This window comes from Camelina sativa, chromosome 12 (genome assembly GCF_000633955.1).
Source record: "Camelina sativa cultivar DH55 chromosome 12, Cs, whole genome shotgun sequence".
Classification (NCBI taxonomy): domain Eukaryota; kingdom Viridiplantae; phylum Streptophyta; class Magnoliopsida; order Brassicales; family Brassicaceae; genus Camelina; species Camelina sativa.
In genome coordinates this window covers 7,294,407-7,312,483 of record NC_025696.1, presented here as the reverse complement: position 1 = coordinate 7,312,483, position 18,077 = coordinate 7,294,407, and the positions used below count along the sequence as shown (strand labels likewise).

Sequence of the window (18,077 nt, the reverse complement as noted above, 5' to 3'; positions counted from 1 at the left end):
GAGAACAAAAAAAAAATACATTCTCCGAAGTTCTTTTGTACTGTCAAAGCGAAAGCGTAGCCACTTTCTTCATGTGGTTTCTTAAGCCATTTCCTTAACCAGTCAACTTTCATTAGTGTCCCATTATTCATTTCATCATTTATCTTGTTCTTATTTTAGTTAGAGTTGATAAACATACTCCATATATTTATCGTCTTCGTCGGTGACACGATCCTCCCTTCACGTTTCCTACACACACATTCACATATAATATGGTGAAAATTATTCAAATTAAAACGGTCTTTAAGAGATTAAATGGTGGAATCTACAATAAACTTGCCTCGTATACCCAAAATTGGCTCTTTCATTTTTCTGGTGAAATATCAGTTATGTTGTAGTTCATACTTTACACAACAAGAATTACACATACTTTTCACTACAAATATGATCAATTATTGAAACAATTACACTCTATTTTTTTTCCTTGTTTATATACCATGACCTTAGCTAGTCCAAGAAATGGCGATAGCAAACAATAAAGATCTATATCCATGTATCAACTTAGCCACTTAGTCTATATATATCCCAATAATCATACTTAGTTATAGCATTGTTTGTTTATTTTTTTCATTATAAAATATTTACTTTCACAATCTACAGAATTTTAATACACTATGTTAGACCTGATATTTATGAACTACGAACTCATTAAAAAGTTGATATATAATGTGTACAGTGTACACAAACTAGGACTTTGACATCATTATTACGAAGGAAACAAGAATATTACTATATACACTTACTTTTTTGGTTGAAAAAAAAAATGATATACAAATAAGTGAAGGACCACATTATTGGTTTCCATAATTAAATACGTACTTAGATATTTACAACATGGTTATTAAACTATTAATAATAACCTATCACCTTAAATAAAGGCAAATACTCTCTATCTTGTACCCTAATACGAGGCCATGTAAAGCCATTTTCAAGATTTCACCATACACATGCACGTTTGTATAACACCGTCATTTTTAATTAAGCTCGACAACTTGTTATTTACAAAGGATTAACTTAAGTAACAGCTTTAGTTACATGTTCCCATAGTTTTTCATCTCGTGCATCCATGCGAAATATGTATGTGCAAAACTAAAATATATGCATTGCCATTAAGGCACACTAATACACTGTATACATACCAAAATCTGTTTTTATTTTCTCATTGGATGTGAGAACTAGAATGATAGCAAGGAAAGAGTTTACTTAAGAATTAAAAAAAAAAGGGTTTTACTATGTTTTCAGATTTTCATTGCGGTACGGTACTGGCATATATCATGATTTAGAAAGAAAATGTCATTTACTTCAATAAGGTTTGAGGAAGAGAAACTAACTTTGAAAACGTTAGAATTGGGAAAACAGAAAAAGCTTGGAAGACGATATTTTTAAAGTCAACAGGTCAAAGGTATTAAATGACTGTCGGTGTCTCCCGCCGACTCCACAAGGTTCCGTATTATAATTAGGGATTACTATTACTAAGCACACAAACAATAACTGTGAAAGAGTGTGAGAGAGTACGGATTGCTTTTAGTCTGTAGAGCTTGATTTGAAACTCCTAAAACGTCCTTTCTTCGTTTTGAGTATTACACTGCATCATCCTTCGTGGCACCTGCCCACACCTAATTTTGGGTGGGGGAACACCCGCGTGGCATGTTGGGATAATCTCTGTGAAAACCAAAATTCCTAAAATAAAGAGAGTTTTGTAATACATGATCACGAAAGGGCGTGCCTAATATTTATAGTTTTGATAATGAGAGAGAGAGAGAGAGAGNGGATAATGAGAGAGAGAGAGAGAGAGAGAGAGAGAGAGAGAGAGAGAGAGAGAGAGAGAGAGATGGAAGAGTATTAATCGGAAAAAATACCAACGATCGATAAAAAAAGACAAAGTATTAGCCCGAAAAAAGTTTAGGATTAAAACTAGGAACCGTCAATATTATTTACAAGAATGATGACGAGTGTTTTCTATTTGTACAATACATAATTCTTTAAAATATCGTAAATTTTAACCCTAATGAATAATTTATTTTCTTTATTTAACAGCTCAAATTGGCATTTCTTGCATGCGGGTGCTTTTGTATAGAACTGAATGTTATGGTACTTTAGTATGACCCGTCCAGCCGTCCTTGGTATCTATAGTTACTGAACGATCGAAACGGTTCATTGGTCGCTCGAGTTGTCCAATCAAGACTTTGTATGGAATTTATTTAACCCACGATTATAATGTTTCCCAAATGTTGTAAATCTAAAAGATATTTACTTGGTAGTTGAAAATTCATTTCATCATTGAAAATACCGATAGGATGTAAAAAGGAAATTTAAGAGTAGTACGCTATGTAGACGTCTACGTACGTAGTACGTATAATTGATTCAAGAGTAGCATATGTGTACGTACGTAGACGTCTACATAGCGTACTACTCTTAAATTTCCATAGCAGATCACAGCACACATTAGCCATTAGTTTTAATTTGCTTAATCAAATCAATTATCTATCTGTTCATATACACATATTTTATCTAAAGTTGGAGAATTTCATTTTCTTTTTTTTCTTTTTTTTTTTTTTTCATTGAGAAAAAACATTCTTACGTAGACGTTACTATTTACATACACTCATTGGATTCCTTTGCCCTGCGTTTCTATAGCATGTTCATAAACTACATGACAACAGCACATTCCAAACGAAACACCAATTAGCAGAACAAAAATATAATTCCAATATTAATCACAATGTGGTTCTTCAAAACTAAAAATCGAATCTCAAAAACGTATGATTAGTTAGTAAAGTTTCAGTTCTAGACACTAAGGAATATGTAGTATTAATAAAAATTTAATTATGTATTTATTCCGCTGTGCTTATCTAAATGTTTCACGTTGATTGTGTTTAAATAAATAAAAAAGCAATGTGTTCACACCCAACAAAAAAATGTTGAACTCTACTCATTTGATTTACATGGATGATGAACAAAACAAATTGATAACGCAAAAAAAAAAAAAAAGGGTTCAAAATAAACAACGTGAAGGCACCAAACTAGTACAAACAGCAACAAATCCCGTACCCGTGTCAACCTATCAAGTTTGGAGTCCAGCTGTCTGGTCCCCCACACACACCTCTCTCTCTGTGTACTTCTTATCGCCGAGATAACGCGAGAAATTCCCCAGTGAACGCCGTTTTTGAGAGATGATTAATGGTTTTAGCTTAATTACGGTATTTAAAAGAAACAAAGGAGGGTTAAAGTTGGGTTTGCCGGTGATTTGTGGGACAACCCCGTACGAGATTACTGCGGATTAACCGGATATTGCCGGTTTTGTAATGGTGGTCAACCGGGTAGTATACAACAAATACCCCCGTTATTTAAATCCGTGCCTCTCTCATCTCTCACTCCCCCTGTTGTTATGGATGGACATTTTATTTTAATATTGTCATACTGTATTAAGTATCTTGTCTGATTGAGATAGTTTAATGGGATTTTTAATTACTTGTATTCTCAATGATGTAGATGACTGATGATATCATATAATTAGACTTAAGTATTGCATCAAACAATATTGTAGAATTCAAACTTTAATTCAAAGTATTTTGATACTTGATGAGTAAGAGTAACGGCTATAGTAATTGCCTCCTCTCGACAAGTGTAATTCTTTGCTTTTAAAGTTAAGTTTTTGTTCATATGTGAAAGTGAAAATTTCTTAACAATTATGCAAAAACGAAACAAGAACAATGCAACACTACAAAAATCTTCCACAATTATATGCTCAAGTCAGCTCAATTATATGCTAACTCTAAAGTATATACTCTATTATATATGTATTGTTTAAAGAAAAAAAAATGGAGACTAGAAGAAAGTGTATGAATTATATTAGTACTATAGATGTCATTATTATAGAACTTCTTTATCCATCCAGTACAGGTTTTGACCATTACGGATAGAAAAAAAAGAAAGAGTCGCATTCTCTTTTTGTAATATGTAAAAACAAATTAAATTAGATAATTAGAAAAGCACGAATAGTAAGCGTTTACTTAAATTCCTGAATTAACTGATTAACAAATGACGTTAATACCCTTCGTCTTCCTCAGTTGTATTTGTATATTTTCTTTCATTCTCCTCTATATATATCGACCCTTCTCTTCCTTCTTCCTCACACACTAAAAGCTTTGCAAAAAGATAAACAAAAACCATACAGAAGCTTATCTACTTTACTTATCTATCTCAAAACCTTCTTCTCTCTTTTAAACCAAAACCAAAAAACATGCCTGAGGCACCAAAACACGAGTCTTTAGAGGTTTTCGATCTGATGACGCTTGACCAAAAAAACAAGCAAAAGCTTCAGTTGATCGAAGACCTGACCTCTAACGCCGACCAAGTCCAGAGACGGGTCTTGGAGGAGATCTTGACCCGCAATGCTGACGTCGAGTATCTCAGACGACATGACCTCAACGGTCGCACAGACCGTGAGACTTTCAAAAACGTCATGCCTGTTATTACTTACGAAGATATCCAGCCTGAGATCAACAGGATCGCTAATGGTGATAAATCCCTTATCCTCTCTTCCAAACCCATCTCTGAGTTCCTCACCAGGTTACATTCTCTCTCTCTCTCTCTCTCTCTCTTCTCTGTTTTTTCTCTGTTTTGGTTCCATACTCTGTTTTTCTCTGACCTGATTCTTTCAAGTTTTTCAATATATTTTTTAAAAAATATTTTCATAGTTATTAAGTTTGAGATTAGGATTGGAAGATTCATAAGGTATTTTTGGGAGATTAGTAATCCAAAAGATTGAAACTTTAACAACTTTTTTTCATGAAATTTCTCAAAAATGTTTAGAGAGGCTAACAAAGAATTTATTGACAGCTCTGGGACATCTGGTGGGGAGAGGAAGCTAATGCCAACAATCGAAGAGGAGCTAGACAGAAGATCACTCCTCTACAGTCTCTTGATGCCTGTGATGAGTCAGTTTGTTCCTGGTCTCGACAAAGGCAAAGGAATGTATTTCTTGTTCATCAAGTCCGAATCCAAGACACCTGGAGGCCTCCCTGCTCGTCCTGTCTTAACCAGCTACTACAAATCTTCCCATTTCAAAGAGAGACCTTACGACCCTTACACCAACTACACTAGCCCCAACGAGGCCATCCTTTGCTCTGACTCTTACCAAAGCATGTATTCTCAGATGCTCTGTGGCTTATGCCAACACCAGGAGGTTCTTCGAGTCGGAGCTGTCTTCGCCTCTGGATTCATCAGAGCCATCAAGTTTCTTGAGAAGCACTGGACCGAGTTGGTCCGTGACATCAGAACCGGTACACTAAGTGCCTTGATAACAGATCCTTCAGTGCGTGAGGCTGTCGCCAAGATCCTTAAACCTAGCTCAAAGCTCGCTAATTTCGTGGAGTTTGAGTGCAAGAAATCGTCTTGGCAAGGGATTATCACTAGGCTGTGGCCTAACACAAAGTATGTGGATGTGATCGTGACTGGGACAATGTCTCAGTACATTCCAACTTTGGATTACTACAGCAATGGCTTGCCTCTTGTCTGCACAATGTATGCTTCTTCCGAGTGTTACTTTGGTGTGAACCTCAGGCCACTCTGCAAACCCAGCGAGGTCTCTTACACGCTCATACCAACCATGGCTTACTTCGAGTTCTTGCCTGTTCATAGAAACAACGGTGTGACTAACTCCATCAACCTTCCTAAAGCACTCACTGAGAAAGAGCAACAAGAGCTTGTTGATCTAGTTGATGTCAAGCTCGGTCAGGAGTATGAGCTTGTTGTCACCACTTACGCCGGTAAGAAATAAACGACAACAATCTTTGATTGATCTTATATTAAAACAGATTAAAAATGTCAAGAGTCTAATCTAAGTTTTATGATTTTGGTGCAGGGCTTTGCAGATACAGAGTTGGTGATTTGTTGAGAGTGACTGGTTTCAAAAACAAAGCGCCTCAATTCAGTTTCATATGTCGCAAGAATGTGGTCTTGAGCATAGATTCCGACAAGACCGACGAGGTTGAGCTTCAGAACGCGGTCAAGAACGCAGTGACACACCTCGTCCCATTCGATGCCTCACTCTCTGAGTACACAAGCTATGCAGACACAAGTTCTATCCCGGGCCACTATGTCTTGTTTTGGGAACTATGTTTGGATGGAAACACACCGATCCCTCCTTCGGTCTTTGAAGATTGCTGCTTAACCGTAGAAGAGTCACTCAACACTGTTTATAGGCAAGGAAGGGTTAGTGACAAGTCCATAGGCCCGCTAGAGATCAAGATTGNACTAAGTGCCTTGATAACAGATCCTTCAGTGCGTGAGGCTGTCGCCAAGATCCTTAAACCTAGCTCAAAGCTCGCTAATTTCGTGGAGTTTGAGTGCAAGAAATCGTCTTGGCAAGGGATTATCACTAGGCTGTGGCCTAACACAAAGTATGTGGATGTGATCGTGACTGGGACAATGTCTCAGTACATTCCAACTTTGGATTACTACAGCAACGGCTTGCCTCTTGTCTGCACAATGTATGCTTCTTCCGAGTGTTACTTTGGTGTGAACCTCAGGCCACTCTGCAAACCCAGCGAGGTCTCTTACACGCTCATACCAACCATGGCTTACTTCGAGTTCTTGCCTGTTCATAGAAACAACGGTGTGACTAACTCCATCAACCTTCCTAAAGCACTCACTGAGAAAGAGCAACAAGAGCTTGTTGACCTAGTTGATGTCAAGCTCGGTCAGGAGTATGAGCTTGTTGTCACCACTTACGCCGGTAAGAAATAAACGACAACAATCTTTGATTGATCTTATATTAAAACAGATTAAAAATGTCAAGAGTCTAATCTAAGTTTTATGATTTTGGTGCAGGGCTTTGCAGATACAGAGTTGGTGATTTGTTGAGAGTGACTGGTTTCAAAAACAAAGCGCCTCAATTCAGTTTCATATGTCGCAAGAATGTGGTCTTGAGCATAGATTCCGACAAGACCGACGAGGTTGAGCTTCAGAACGCGGTCAAGAACGCAGTGACACACCTCGTCCCATTCGATGCCTCACTCTCTGAGTACACAAGCTATGCAGACACAAGTTCTATCCCGGGCCACTATGTCTTGTTTTGGGAACTATGTTTGGATGGAAACACACCGATCCCTCCTTCGGTCTTTGAAGATTGCTGCTTAACCGTAGAAGAGTCACTCAACACTGTTTATAGGCAAGGAAGGGTTAGTGACAAGTCCATAGGCCCGCTAGAGATCAAGATTGTTGAGCCAGGAACGTTTGATAAACTCATGGATTATGCAATCAGCCTGGGAGCATCGATTAATCAGTATAAGACACCAAGATGTGTGAAGTTTGCTCCGATCATCGAGCTATTGAACTCAAGGGTTGTTGATAGTTACTTCAGCCCCAAGTGTCCTAAATGGGTTCCTGGTCACAAACAGTGGGGAAGTAACTAAGATCAAGGAATGTGAAGAGACTCTCTTTGAGGTAGAAGGATTGGGACTTGCAAATGATGTCTTCTCTAATCTTAATGTTAGTTTAATTTTTAGTTCTTTTTTTTTGTTGTTTCTTTTAGTAATGCTTTTCAATATGGATAGTCCCTCTGGATTTGAAAACCAGTTGTACAAAAGGCAAAATCATGTTTTCTCCAACCAACTCTATGTTTCTTCTCTCCATCACTACTTTCTCGAGCCTCTAANCGTCCCATTCGATGCCTCACTCTCTGAGTACACAAGCTATGCAGACACAAGTTCTATCCCGGGCCACTATGTCTTGTTTTGGGAACTATGTTTGGATGGAAACACACCGATCCCTCCTTCGGTCTTTGAAGATTGCTGCTTAACCGTAGAAGAGTCACTCAACACTGTTTATAGGCAAGGAAGGGTTAGTGACAAGTCCATAGGCCCGCTAGAGATCAAGATTGTTGAGCCAGGAACGTTTGATAAACTCATGGATTATGCAATCAGCCTGGGAGCATCGATTAATCAGTATAAGACACCAAGATGTGTGAAGTTTGCTCCGATCATCGAGCTATTGAACTCAAGGGTTGTTGATAGTTACTTCAGCCCCAAGTGTCCTAAATGGGTTCCTGGTCACAAACAGTGGGGAAGTAACTAAGATCAAGGAATGTGAAGAGACTCTCTTTGAGGTAGAAGGATTGGGACTTGCAAATGATGTCTTCTCTAATCTTAATGTTAGTTTAATTTTTAGTTCTTTTTTTTTGTTGTTTCTTTTAGTAATGCTTTTCAATATGGATAGTCCCTCTGGATTTGAAAACCAGTTGTACAAAAGGCAAAATCATGTTTTCTCCAACCAACTCTATGTTTCTTCTCTCCATCACTACTTTCTCGAGCCTCTAAATTTTCTAATTTTTTAATGCGTTATTGTTTTGGACCTTTATCCTTTACAAGCAAACATGAAATTGCAATTTGCGAAGATGATTTTGTCAAAAGAAGAAACCGAATTTATTATAATAACAACATTGTGACCTTTACTCGTTTTGGGTTTGCTTAACAAAGCAAAAGCAAAATCATAATTGAGAATTTACACACAAGAAAAAAGTCATGGATATGAGCTGATATAAAACAAATAGTGGACAAAGGTAATAACATCTTCATGGTTTTACTGGAAAATAACTGATTATTGCTTATAAATTTGACAATGGTTGACATTTTGTAGTCACTAACCTAATGATACAAGTTCAAATCACAAAAAAAAATATGTCAGATAGATCCGACATTTTATGTTTTCCGTGTATTCTTTTCATGGCTTTACATAATTATATTTAATAAAAAAACACGGACAATAATTTTCATCTCTGATGAGCATGATCAGAAGAAGCAACGTACGTGATAGAATGACTCATCCACAGAAATAATTTCCCATAACTATTTTTTTTCTTCAGATTTTAATATTATCATCTTGAACGTAGCAAGAGATAGCAAGAGATAAAATATGAGAAAAGAAGATCAAGTCTAGATACAATTGTTCCCTATGTGAGCATCAAAAGACAACAACACTGGCCTGGAATTATTGTTACGTTGACAGACTTATTTTAAAAAATAAAAATTAAAAACTCGTACGTATAGTAGAATAATAAACGGTGGTTCTCTTTGAATGACACTGACACAAACTAATTAATCCACATATCGACATTTTGTAATGATAAACATTTTGATATTTTTTTTAGTTGCATATGTCATACTCTTTTTCTCTTTAAACATCATCCCTCAAAAACTTTTATTTGTAGGTTATTATTGATCTCTCACTTTCTCCGGATAGAGATATATCTTTAATTTCTTCGTTTTTTTGGGTCAAACTATAGGCTTTTATAGTTCGATCCAACTAAAAGTTTTTTTAGTTTGTTTGGATCGATTATTTGTATTTCACAAACTATTTGTCTGTACAAATAGTATCAGAATTACAATGCACTGAATGTTAAAATAAAGTAAAGAGTTGCTAGATACTTTGTGTTGTATGGGGAAAATAATGGAAGCATGTACGTATTATCAATGCATATATTTTCGTGGTGAGAAGATAAAGACAATGTTCTGAGATAGTGCGACGACTCTTTCAACACACACCTTTACAAGAAAGAAAGAAAAAAAGGAAAACGTCTGACATTTTTACAGATAGAGACCCAACACCCAACAATATTGAACAAGTGCAGTGTATGGTACTTATATTTTTTCCTGTGTCGACAAAGTTTAGAATTTACCGTTAAATGTTTGCAATAATGATAAACTGTACTTGAGTACTACTGCGCCACTGACGTTAAAGATAAGGTTGTCTTGTCTCATGTCACAACCCATTCTTTTATGTGTGTCATTGATAATTAGAAAAACAACGATGGTTGGAGATTTAACCCTTTGTATTTTGTTTTCCATTGTTTTAATAATGTCTTAATTGTTCTTTTGACAAATATATCTTTACCAATTTTCTTCTAGGTTTGTACAGCTTCTGAATTTAAGAAGAGAGGTCAAAATTTTAGTATAATCTTTAACTTGTTTATCATGATCCAGATGTATTTAGATTCTGATTGTATAACAAATCAAAAACAAAAGTGTAAATATTGTACTACACTTTTCATCTTAATCAAATTATATACTTTTTGATCCCGGCATCAAAATGTGTAGTTTTTACTTTCGGACAGGGATAAAACAACAATGGACTCGAGGAAAAGAAAACTGTAGTTTTCAGGCACGAGACCCTAAAACACTAGAGGAGGAAACAGACAAAACCAACAAACCCGCACAGGCACAGAACCGACCGGTTCACTGCTACTGTCTGTGGGGACTCAAACTACCGTTTTCTCCATAATAACCCTCTGAGATCTCAACAAGTGTCCATAAGCTTGCGTTGACTTGGACCTACCAGAGCCGATGAACAGTTTGAACACACGGCCCTTCACGTGACATTGTCTTAAATTACAACATAGCCTTTGCTCTTTATTGTTCACCAAGATAAAAAATGTGTTTTTAAAGAGGAACCAAATTTGTTTTACCCCTCAAAATGTTACAAATTATTACAATGAAGTTGATATTTCTAAGACTTTGGATATCGAGTGACGGTTTTAGTAGCATCCTCATGTATCGTTATTGTGTCTAAATAGTTGTAGTGGAATAAAAAAAACTACAAGAACTTGGCTAGATAAAAAAAAGTGATTTTCAAACGCATAGATTTATGGATGTTTAGATAGAAAAAAAAAATGGATTTGTTTAGAATATATCCTTCGAACTTCGAAGGTGTCTCATTCGCAAGTGTCAAAGAACAGTGGCAGAGAAGCACCTATCTATTTCATACGGAACAGAACATTACTTATTTGGATTTTGATGTATTTGCTAAAAACGGAGCATGACCAATTATTACAAGTTTTATGTATCCGGAAAATATAAAAAAAAATTGAGATGGCGCAAGAGACATCAAGTCGGTGTAGCAGCGTGTGTAAGTGTAAGGATTGTGTGGGTGGGCGGGCTAGTTGCAAGTTTGCAACATATCCGCTCAAAGACACGGACACGTGCGACCAAGAGTTTGACTTTTGACCGGGTCCCGCACGTGTGGTAGACATAGCTTTGGTCTTCTTTCGGGCTTACATAGTGGGCCGTGTCGACTAGAGCCCATTTTTACTGTTGAGGTAAAACGACACTATTGACTCTTTTTTTTTTCATCCCCTAACACTTGAAGAAGACAAACTAGGATTTAGACGCCTTGGAATTTTCTTTTGATAATATCTCTCACCACACGTTCACAATATACTACTACAATAATGTAGTGTAGATATATTCAGTGATATTTATCTACATGCTAATGTTTTCTTTTTTTATCTCTTGTCAAATTTTGAAGGTCACATACTCTGTATCTGCACACTGCAATGACCAAAATAACCAGTGTCTATCACTTATTGACTTCAACTAAAATATATTCTTTAAAGCCGTGTTTGTTACCTATAACAAAAACAAAATGAAATAGTATATCGATATCGTATATTTTTATAATGAAACAGTAAACATGCCCATGTTAATGATTTTTGTTGCTACATTGGGGCAATGACATGATAATTAGTATAATATTGCTTATAAAGAATAACTAAACAACTTCATCATGGATTGTCTAAACTGGGGATATTAAAATATATACGTGCATACTCGCATAATGCAGTATGCAATGTTTTTATGTCTCATGCCCATCGTTTTCCAAAACCATCATATATATATTTTCTGTCCTAATCTTTACGAACCAATTTGTTAGTCTGACGACCAACCCATAGGAAATCTGTTTTATATATTATAATATACCTACTTACATGAACTTTGATGATTAAGAAACAAAAATTACGTTAAACCAGTGGGGTAGTGGTGATTACTACGGTTTTATGACGAGTATTTGGTTAACTAATCAGATCTTTTTAATATTATGACCCACATGAGTTTTCTTGAATCAATGAGTTCAACTGCTTTCGAATAACATCATTTGAACTTTCCGTTTTGTCCTAACCATTCATAATTTCATATGTCAATTTAAGGGAATAATACTTATTTTGCGGGTCTTGCACATGCAACAACTTATATCCAACATAGTGTTGTCACTCTTTCATACAACAATGAAATTATTATTTTTAGAGTTTACTATTATTAAATTTAGGGATATATAGTTTATTTTGGATTTATTAATACCTGGTTGGCATTATACTTTCATGGATCTTTTGGATATGTTATAATATTTGGCCAAATTAAGTAACACCTCTTTAAGTTTCAATTATTTTGTCTTATATGTCGTGGATTTATTAGACCAAATTATATCATCTAAGTCGTACTTCAAATCGAATAAACCAATTTGATCCCTCATGTTTCGACTAGGTTTGGTCCCCTCCATTCCATCTCTCCCCGTCTCATACATACGACCAATCCACTTTGATCTTTTAGCTAGTCTAGTAATAATGCAGTAGCTAAATTTGTTTATTCACAAAACCATTTATGCGTTTAACTAATCCTAGGTTTTAATCGTGACGTTTCTTTTACATACTATGTAATTATCATTACTTTAAATATATGGAGATTCTCAAAAATAGCACTAAAATAAGATTTTTTTTCCAAATTTAGCACAACAATCTCTAAAATTCTAAAATTAGCATTAGTTAATCTTTCAAAATTAAATCTTAAATTTAAAATACTAAACCCTACCCCTCAAAACTAAACCCTAAATGTGAAATTGAGAACCCAAATCTAAAAATAAAAATTCTAAAAATTAATTTTAAATATTTTAATGTGCTAAAAAATGCTATTTTTGGAAATTTATAGAATATGTGCTATACTTGTCCATAAAACTTGATTTTATTCTATTTTAGGGTATTTCTCTTAAATATAATCAGAGAAATAGATTATTTTTCTTGTATTAACAATATGCAATATGTTTTGTCACTACTGTCGAACCAATAACATGAAGTGAAGCAACGAACGTATAAGCAAGCTAAGAATATATACTAATGTTTTTGATATATGTTAAATTTCGGGTCTATTATATTATCAAACGAGTCATTTATTCTAAACATAGTAAGAATTCACAAAACAGAAAGATTTGTGTTCTCTATATCCATCGGTTGAGTCGTTTCAAGTGTACTTTTTCACGAACAATAAATCCGGTTGAACTGTTTTTAGTTTTCATGCTATTGCCCTATGTTGAATTCTCACACCGGAGGAGGTAGGGATCAAACTCAGAGCCAATGAAGCTTCCGGCTAATGCGAGATTAATATGACTAGCTTCACACACTAAAGAATAGTATTCTTGGGTTAGGGATAGGGCTGGGCAAAATAACCGATAACCAAATAACCGACCGAAACCGAACCGAAAAAAACCAAACCGAACCGAACCGAAATTTTTCAAATACCCGAATGGTTAGTAAAAATCTATATCCAAACTAACCGAAACCGAACCGAACCGAACCGACAATTAAATGGTTAACCGAAATATCCGAAAACCTAGAAGATATCAAATATTATATACTTAATATTATGCAAAACTATAAAATAAACTTAAAATATAAATTATTTCTAGATTCAAAACAATTAAATATTTTAAATAATCAATATATGTAAATGTTATTATTTTGAATTTACAAAGTTAAATACTATTTTGTAAAATTGAATCCATATTTTTCCCTTTTTTGTATTTTTGTTATTGTATATTTGGTTAATTTTGGTTATATTCGGTTAGTTTTGGTTATATTTGGTTTATTTGGTTAATGTTAATATAATTTATGTTAGTTATGGTTATTTATTTAAATAACCAAACCGAAACCGAACCGAAAGAAACCGAACCGAACCGAACCGAAATTTCAAAAATATCCAAATGGTTACTATATTACTATATCCAAAATAACCGAAACCGAATACAACCGAACCGAAACCGAATGGTTAACCGAATGCCCAGGCCTAGTTAGGGATTAGTTAAACAAGAGCATTGGATACCCTCTCTATAACATTGCAATTTAGGAGAATATATAAACAAATAATACTTTATTTTTTACTTCTTAAGTTCCTTCAGTGATCGATGACCAAATTATATCATCTAGGTCGCACTTTAAATCGAATAAACCAATTTGATCCCTCATGTTCGACTAGTTTAATTTGGTCCCCTCCATTTCTCCCCATCTCATATAGTATATGACCACTCCACCGATTGATCTTTAATCTTTTAGTCTATATAATAATAATGCAGTAACTAAAATTATTTATTAACAATTCTATATCACACCGGATCAGGAGATGGGAATCAAACTCCTTTGTGCCAAGGAGCTTCACTAATTAAGGTAAGACCATTCGCCCAATAAAGCTTAATTTGAGATTAAAGGACTTGAATATAATTCTTGGGTTACGGATTAATTAAACAAGAACATTGGATACCCTCATTATGACTTTGCCATTTAGGTTAATACATTAACAAATAATATGTTTTACTTCTAAATTCGTTCAGTGATCGGTGATCATTGGTCTGGATTCAACAAGTATATTCAAATTCACGATACTAAAGATTTAACTAAATCATATAATATAAAGATTCAAAAGATAAATTGAATATTCTCGTAATGTAAAGCTTCAAAACAGAAAGGGTAGTAGTTAGTGTTGGTAAATACTTTCTGTAAGTGATAGTAGGATACATTACTGGATAGATCCTAACGTACTTGACATGGAGAACAGCCTTAGACATTGAAGTCGTATCCAAGAGATCGCATTATTTACGTAGAAGCAGGTCCGATTTGATTTAGGCCGTCCAGTTTTTGATATTTGATATGAATTTATTGGACTTCTTTTAAGTGATGGGCCTTTAGTGGGCAACGATATTTTTAAGTGATGGGGTTATATTTGGTACAGGCGAGTTTCCCGTCTAAACAAGTCAGAACAGAGACAAGTTACAAATCAAAGGCAATGGTGTGTTATTGGCAGTGTGAGCTAAATCAACTCATTCAGTGTTAGAAAATTCCAAAACGAAAAAATCGCAAAATACCAAATCGTAGTAATTTACTAACAAAGAATCAAAGCATTATCTTTTTGAGAGAGCTCTAAGCAGCAGCAGGTCCTTTGAGCTTCTTGGTTATGGCGGCGATGTACTTCCCTTGGTGAAATGCTTGCTCCAGCTCCAGTTCTGTTGGTTGTCTGGACCCGTCTCCAGCGAATGTTCCCGCCCCATACGGGCTTCCACCTTTGACGTTCTCCATCTCAAACATACCGGCACCAAATGTGTACCCGATAGGGACAAATATCATTCCATGATGAACCAGCTGAGTTATGGCAGTTAATCTACACAGAAACCCTTTTTTTATCACCAAAAATAGCAAAGATGTCGAGTGTTGTTTGGATGGCGAAAAGCAAACTTACGCAGTGGTTTCTTGACCACCACCTTGAGAGCCAGTGCTGTAGAAGATTCCGGCTGGTTTGCCGGCGAGCTGCTGAGTCCTCCAAAGGCCGCCGGTTGCATCCAAGAATGCCTTCAACTGAGCAGCCATCATACCAAACCTTGTTGGGAAGCCGAAGACAAATCCATCAGCGTCAGCAAGGTCGTTTGGGGTGATAATGGGAGCATCACTCTTTGGCGGTGCACTCATTTTAGAGAGCACATCTTCTTGGAGCGTTTCAGGTACCTGTCAAGAACAAAAGCAAGCTCAATACTTCAGTGTACCCAATGGTTTTTTACAGGTATATGTAGATATTCAAAGATAACTAGTGAGCACTGACCAGAAACACTAAGAGCAGAAAATAGATGCAGAATCAAGGAGCTTACTCTTTCAGGTAAACCAACTAAGGGAAAGCACAATATAGAAATAAAAAGCAGAGCTTATGGTAAAACAAGCGGCTGGGATAATGTAGCTTTGCTTTGGTTACGAATCCTTAGGAAAGAACTTGTGGTTACTAGTTAGAGATAAAGAAGCCTGAGAAAGCGAATACTAACAAGAATGTTGGCAGCTACAAAATGCATCAGTAATAAACAAAAATTTAGAGCATCTTCTTGTTTCTTTGAGAGACAGAACTGAGAGTCAAGCATACTTTCACCTTGGCGCATTGAACTAAGTGAAGCAGAACATAGAACACAATTAGATATGCCAAAGAGACAACAATACATGCTAAAACTAATGTAGCTCATTGGTTTCGAAAACAGGCATAGCGAAGTAAGTAGTCATCATCCAGTCACTCACAAAAGTAATAACAATTCCAGGAAACCAGAAAGTCTTAGAAATGTATTCTCATTTCTTTCAGTTTCAGATACAAGCACTAATTTTTTAACCTTAAGTCTTACATTCACCAAGATTTTAGAATCAAAATGTGCTCATGAAATTGGATACTAAGAGCCACGAAACAAAACTAACACTGACCTGCCAGAGTATGGCTTCAACTCCATCAACAGAAGCAGCACCTTTCCTAATCTCCTGTGCTAATTTCTCCACATGGCCGTACATAGAGTAGTACCTGTTAATTACACTTGAATTGTCAAAGGCACCCTTTCATTCCCGAATACAAGAATTTCAGAATCCAAACCCAGCACAGTAGCATAGCAAGACAAGCAACACAGACACATGATTGTATTAACCGCAACTTAAACATCAAACGATAATAACTAATCTAATTAAACCACAGAGAATCTAAGATCAGGCGATAAACCGAGTCTTGACCGATCGATGATTATTGCATTTACACGCAAGTGTTCTAATACAAAACTAACATACAAAGAGAAATTGATTAATTTGACATACACGATGTAGACTTTGGTCGCCATTGAACAAGTTGCAGGCTTGCAGCTCTCTCGATCCTCCTCTCTCAAACCTTTTTCTAACTTTCTCCCAGAAATCTAGCTTTAATATTGTTAATAGCCTATTTCGGTGAATTTGTAGTCAACGCCCCCGTAAAATCATAAATTTATACTTCTGCCCCGTAATTTTATATATGTTCCCAAAAATACCACCTTAATATTGTCTGGATTGATCCTTAACATTCCCCTTGTTTTATGTGTTTGTGCTTAATTTCGATTGGATATAAAAGTGAACTGTAAATTTGTATACATAAAAGACTTATGTGAATTTTTGGTAACATTAATGGGAAAATAAGTAACAAATGAATCGAATTAAATCATTAAGATGAAGATCATGATTCGTGTTTTCAATGCCGGCGACGAGAGCATTCATCACCGAACTCCTCCTCAATAGCTTCCGTGACGAGACACCGAGAAGCCTCCATCAAATCAGGGCTAAGCCGAAACATCAAAACACAAAACTCCATCTGATTCAACGCACCGTCGCAGTCGAAATCACCTTCTTTAATCATACACCTGACGTCTTCGTCAGTCAAATCACCGAGACCGAGAACAGCCGCTGCGTTGCGTCGGAGACTGTCGAACGTGATGACTCCTTTCTCTCTGTCCATCAGCAGCTCGAATCCGTTGCAGAGCTCTCCGATCAGACCTTCTCCTCCTAGGTTTCCGGCCATCGCGGGTAGGTAATCGTGGAAACTGGGTTGTTGTGGGTTTTGTTCGGTTGGTCTTGAAGGTGACTTTGGTGACGCCATTTAGAGCTTGATGATGATGTTTTGTTGTTTAAAAAATCTGTACTTTGGGTTTCTATGTTTTGTTCTTTGTGTTTATGTTTGTTGCTGTTGTTATTGGTCTGAAGATGATGAGAAGGAAGAGTGATGCTTTATAAAGAAGGGAGGGAATTGGGATTTCTGAGAAGGAACATCCATGGAAGCCAGCTAAGATGATGGTGGGGAAAGAAAGGTCCCGTGTCTCGGAAATTGCGATTGAAATCCCAATTTGGTTTTGTGGGTTTCTTCGCGGAAGCTCGCTTTAGAGGGTAAAATCGTCAGTTCAGTTATGTACGTGGAAAGTGCTTAGTGTGAAAGCGGCGAGGGATGAGGGTAATCTGATGATTTATTAAAGTAATGGAGGAGTTGTTTGTTTTGTTTATAGTACTATATGAGGTTGTGGAAGTTTCCTCAGCAAGATGAGGTCGGCTCGAGAAGCCTGATTAGGTGAACTGGTTTTGCCATTCACGCATTTTTGTTTTTTAGTATAATTTGTACGTTTTTAGTAACATA

General features: G+C 36.1%; 3 protein-coding genes across 3 annotated transcripts; 1 reads left to right on the top strand and 2 right to left on the bottom strand.

The window, feature by feature from the left end:
* On the top strand, nt 4,169–7,676 carry LOC104730662 (indole-3-acetic acid-amido synthetase GH3.5). The gene is made up of 4 exons (XM_019234233.1): nt 4,169–4,611; nt 4,882–5,810; nt 5,906–6,778; nt 6,874–7,676. Exons 1-4 carry the CDS (start codon nt 4,283–4,285, stop codon nt 7,455–7,457), a joined length of 2,715 nt encoding a protein of 904 aa, XP_019089778.1. The 5' UTR covers nt 4,169–4,282; the 3' UTR covers nt 7,458–7,676.
* Nucleotides 14,906–16,982, bottom strand: LOC104730660 (probable NAD(P)H dehydrogenase (quinone) FQR1-like 1). Its single transcript, XM_010449857.2, has 4 exons — nt 16,742–16,982; nt 16,364–16,457; nt 15,372–15,634; nt 14,906–15,293 (listed from the first exon to the last, which is right to left on the bottom strand). The coding sequence occupies exons 1-4, from the start codon at nt 16,762–16,764 to the stop codon at nt 15,056–15,058; spliced, it is 618 nt and encodes a 205-aa protein (XP_010448159.1). The 5' UTR covers nt 16,765–16,982; the 3' UTR covers nt 14,906–15,055.
* LOC104730661 (calcium-binding protein PBP1-like) lies at nt 17,020–17,758 on the bottom strand. The gene has a single exon (XM_010449859.2). The coding sequence runs from the start codon at nt 17,547–17,549 to the stop codon at nt 17,145–17,147; it is 405 nt and encodes a 134-aa protein (XP_010448161.1). The 5' UTR covers nt 17,550–17,758; the 3' UTR covers nt 17,020–17,144.

Excerpts from the sequence above, each read along its gene's own strand:
- LOC104730660 (XM_010449857.2), bottom strand. The coding sequence starts at position 16,764 with ATGGCGACCAAAGTCTACATCGT. Across the intron at positions 16,458-16,741 it reads GCGACCAAAGTCTACATCGT|GTACTACTCTATGTACGGCC; the intron begins GTATGTCAAATT and ends TGTAATTAACAG. Across the intron at positions 15,294-15,371 it reads GGTGGTCAAGAAACCACTGC|ATTAACTGCCATAACTCAGC; the intron begins GTAAGTTTGCTT and ends GTTTCTGTGTAG.
- LOC104730661 (XM_010449859.2), bottom strand. The coding sequence starts at position 17,549 with ATGGCGTCACCAAAGTCACCTTCAAGACCAACCGAACAAAACCCACAA.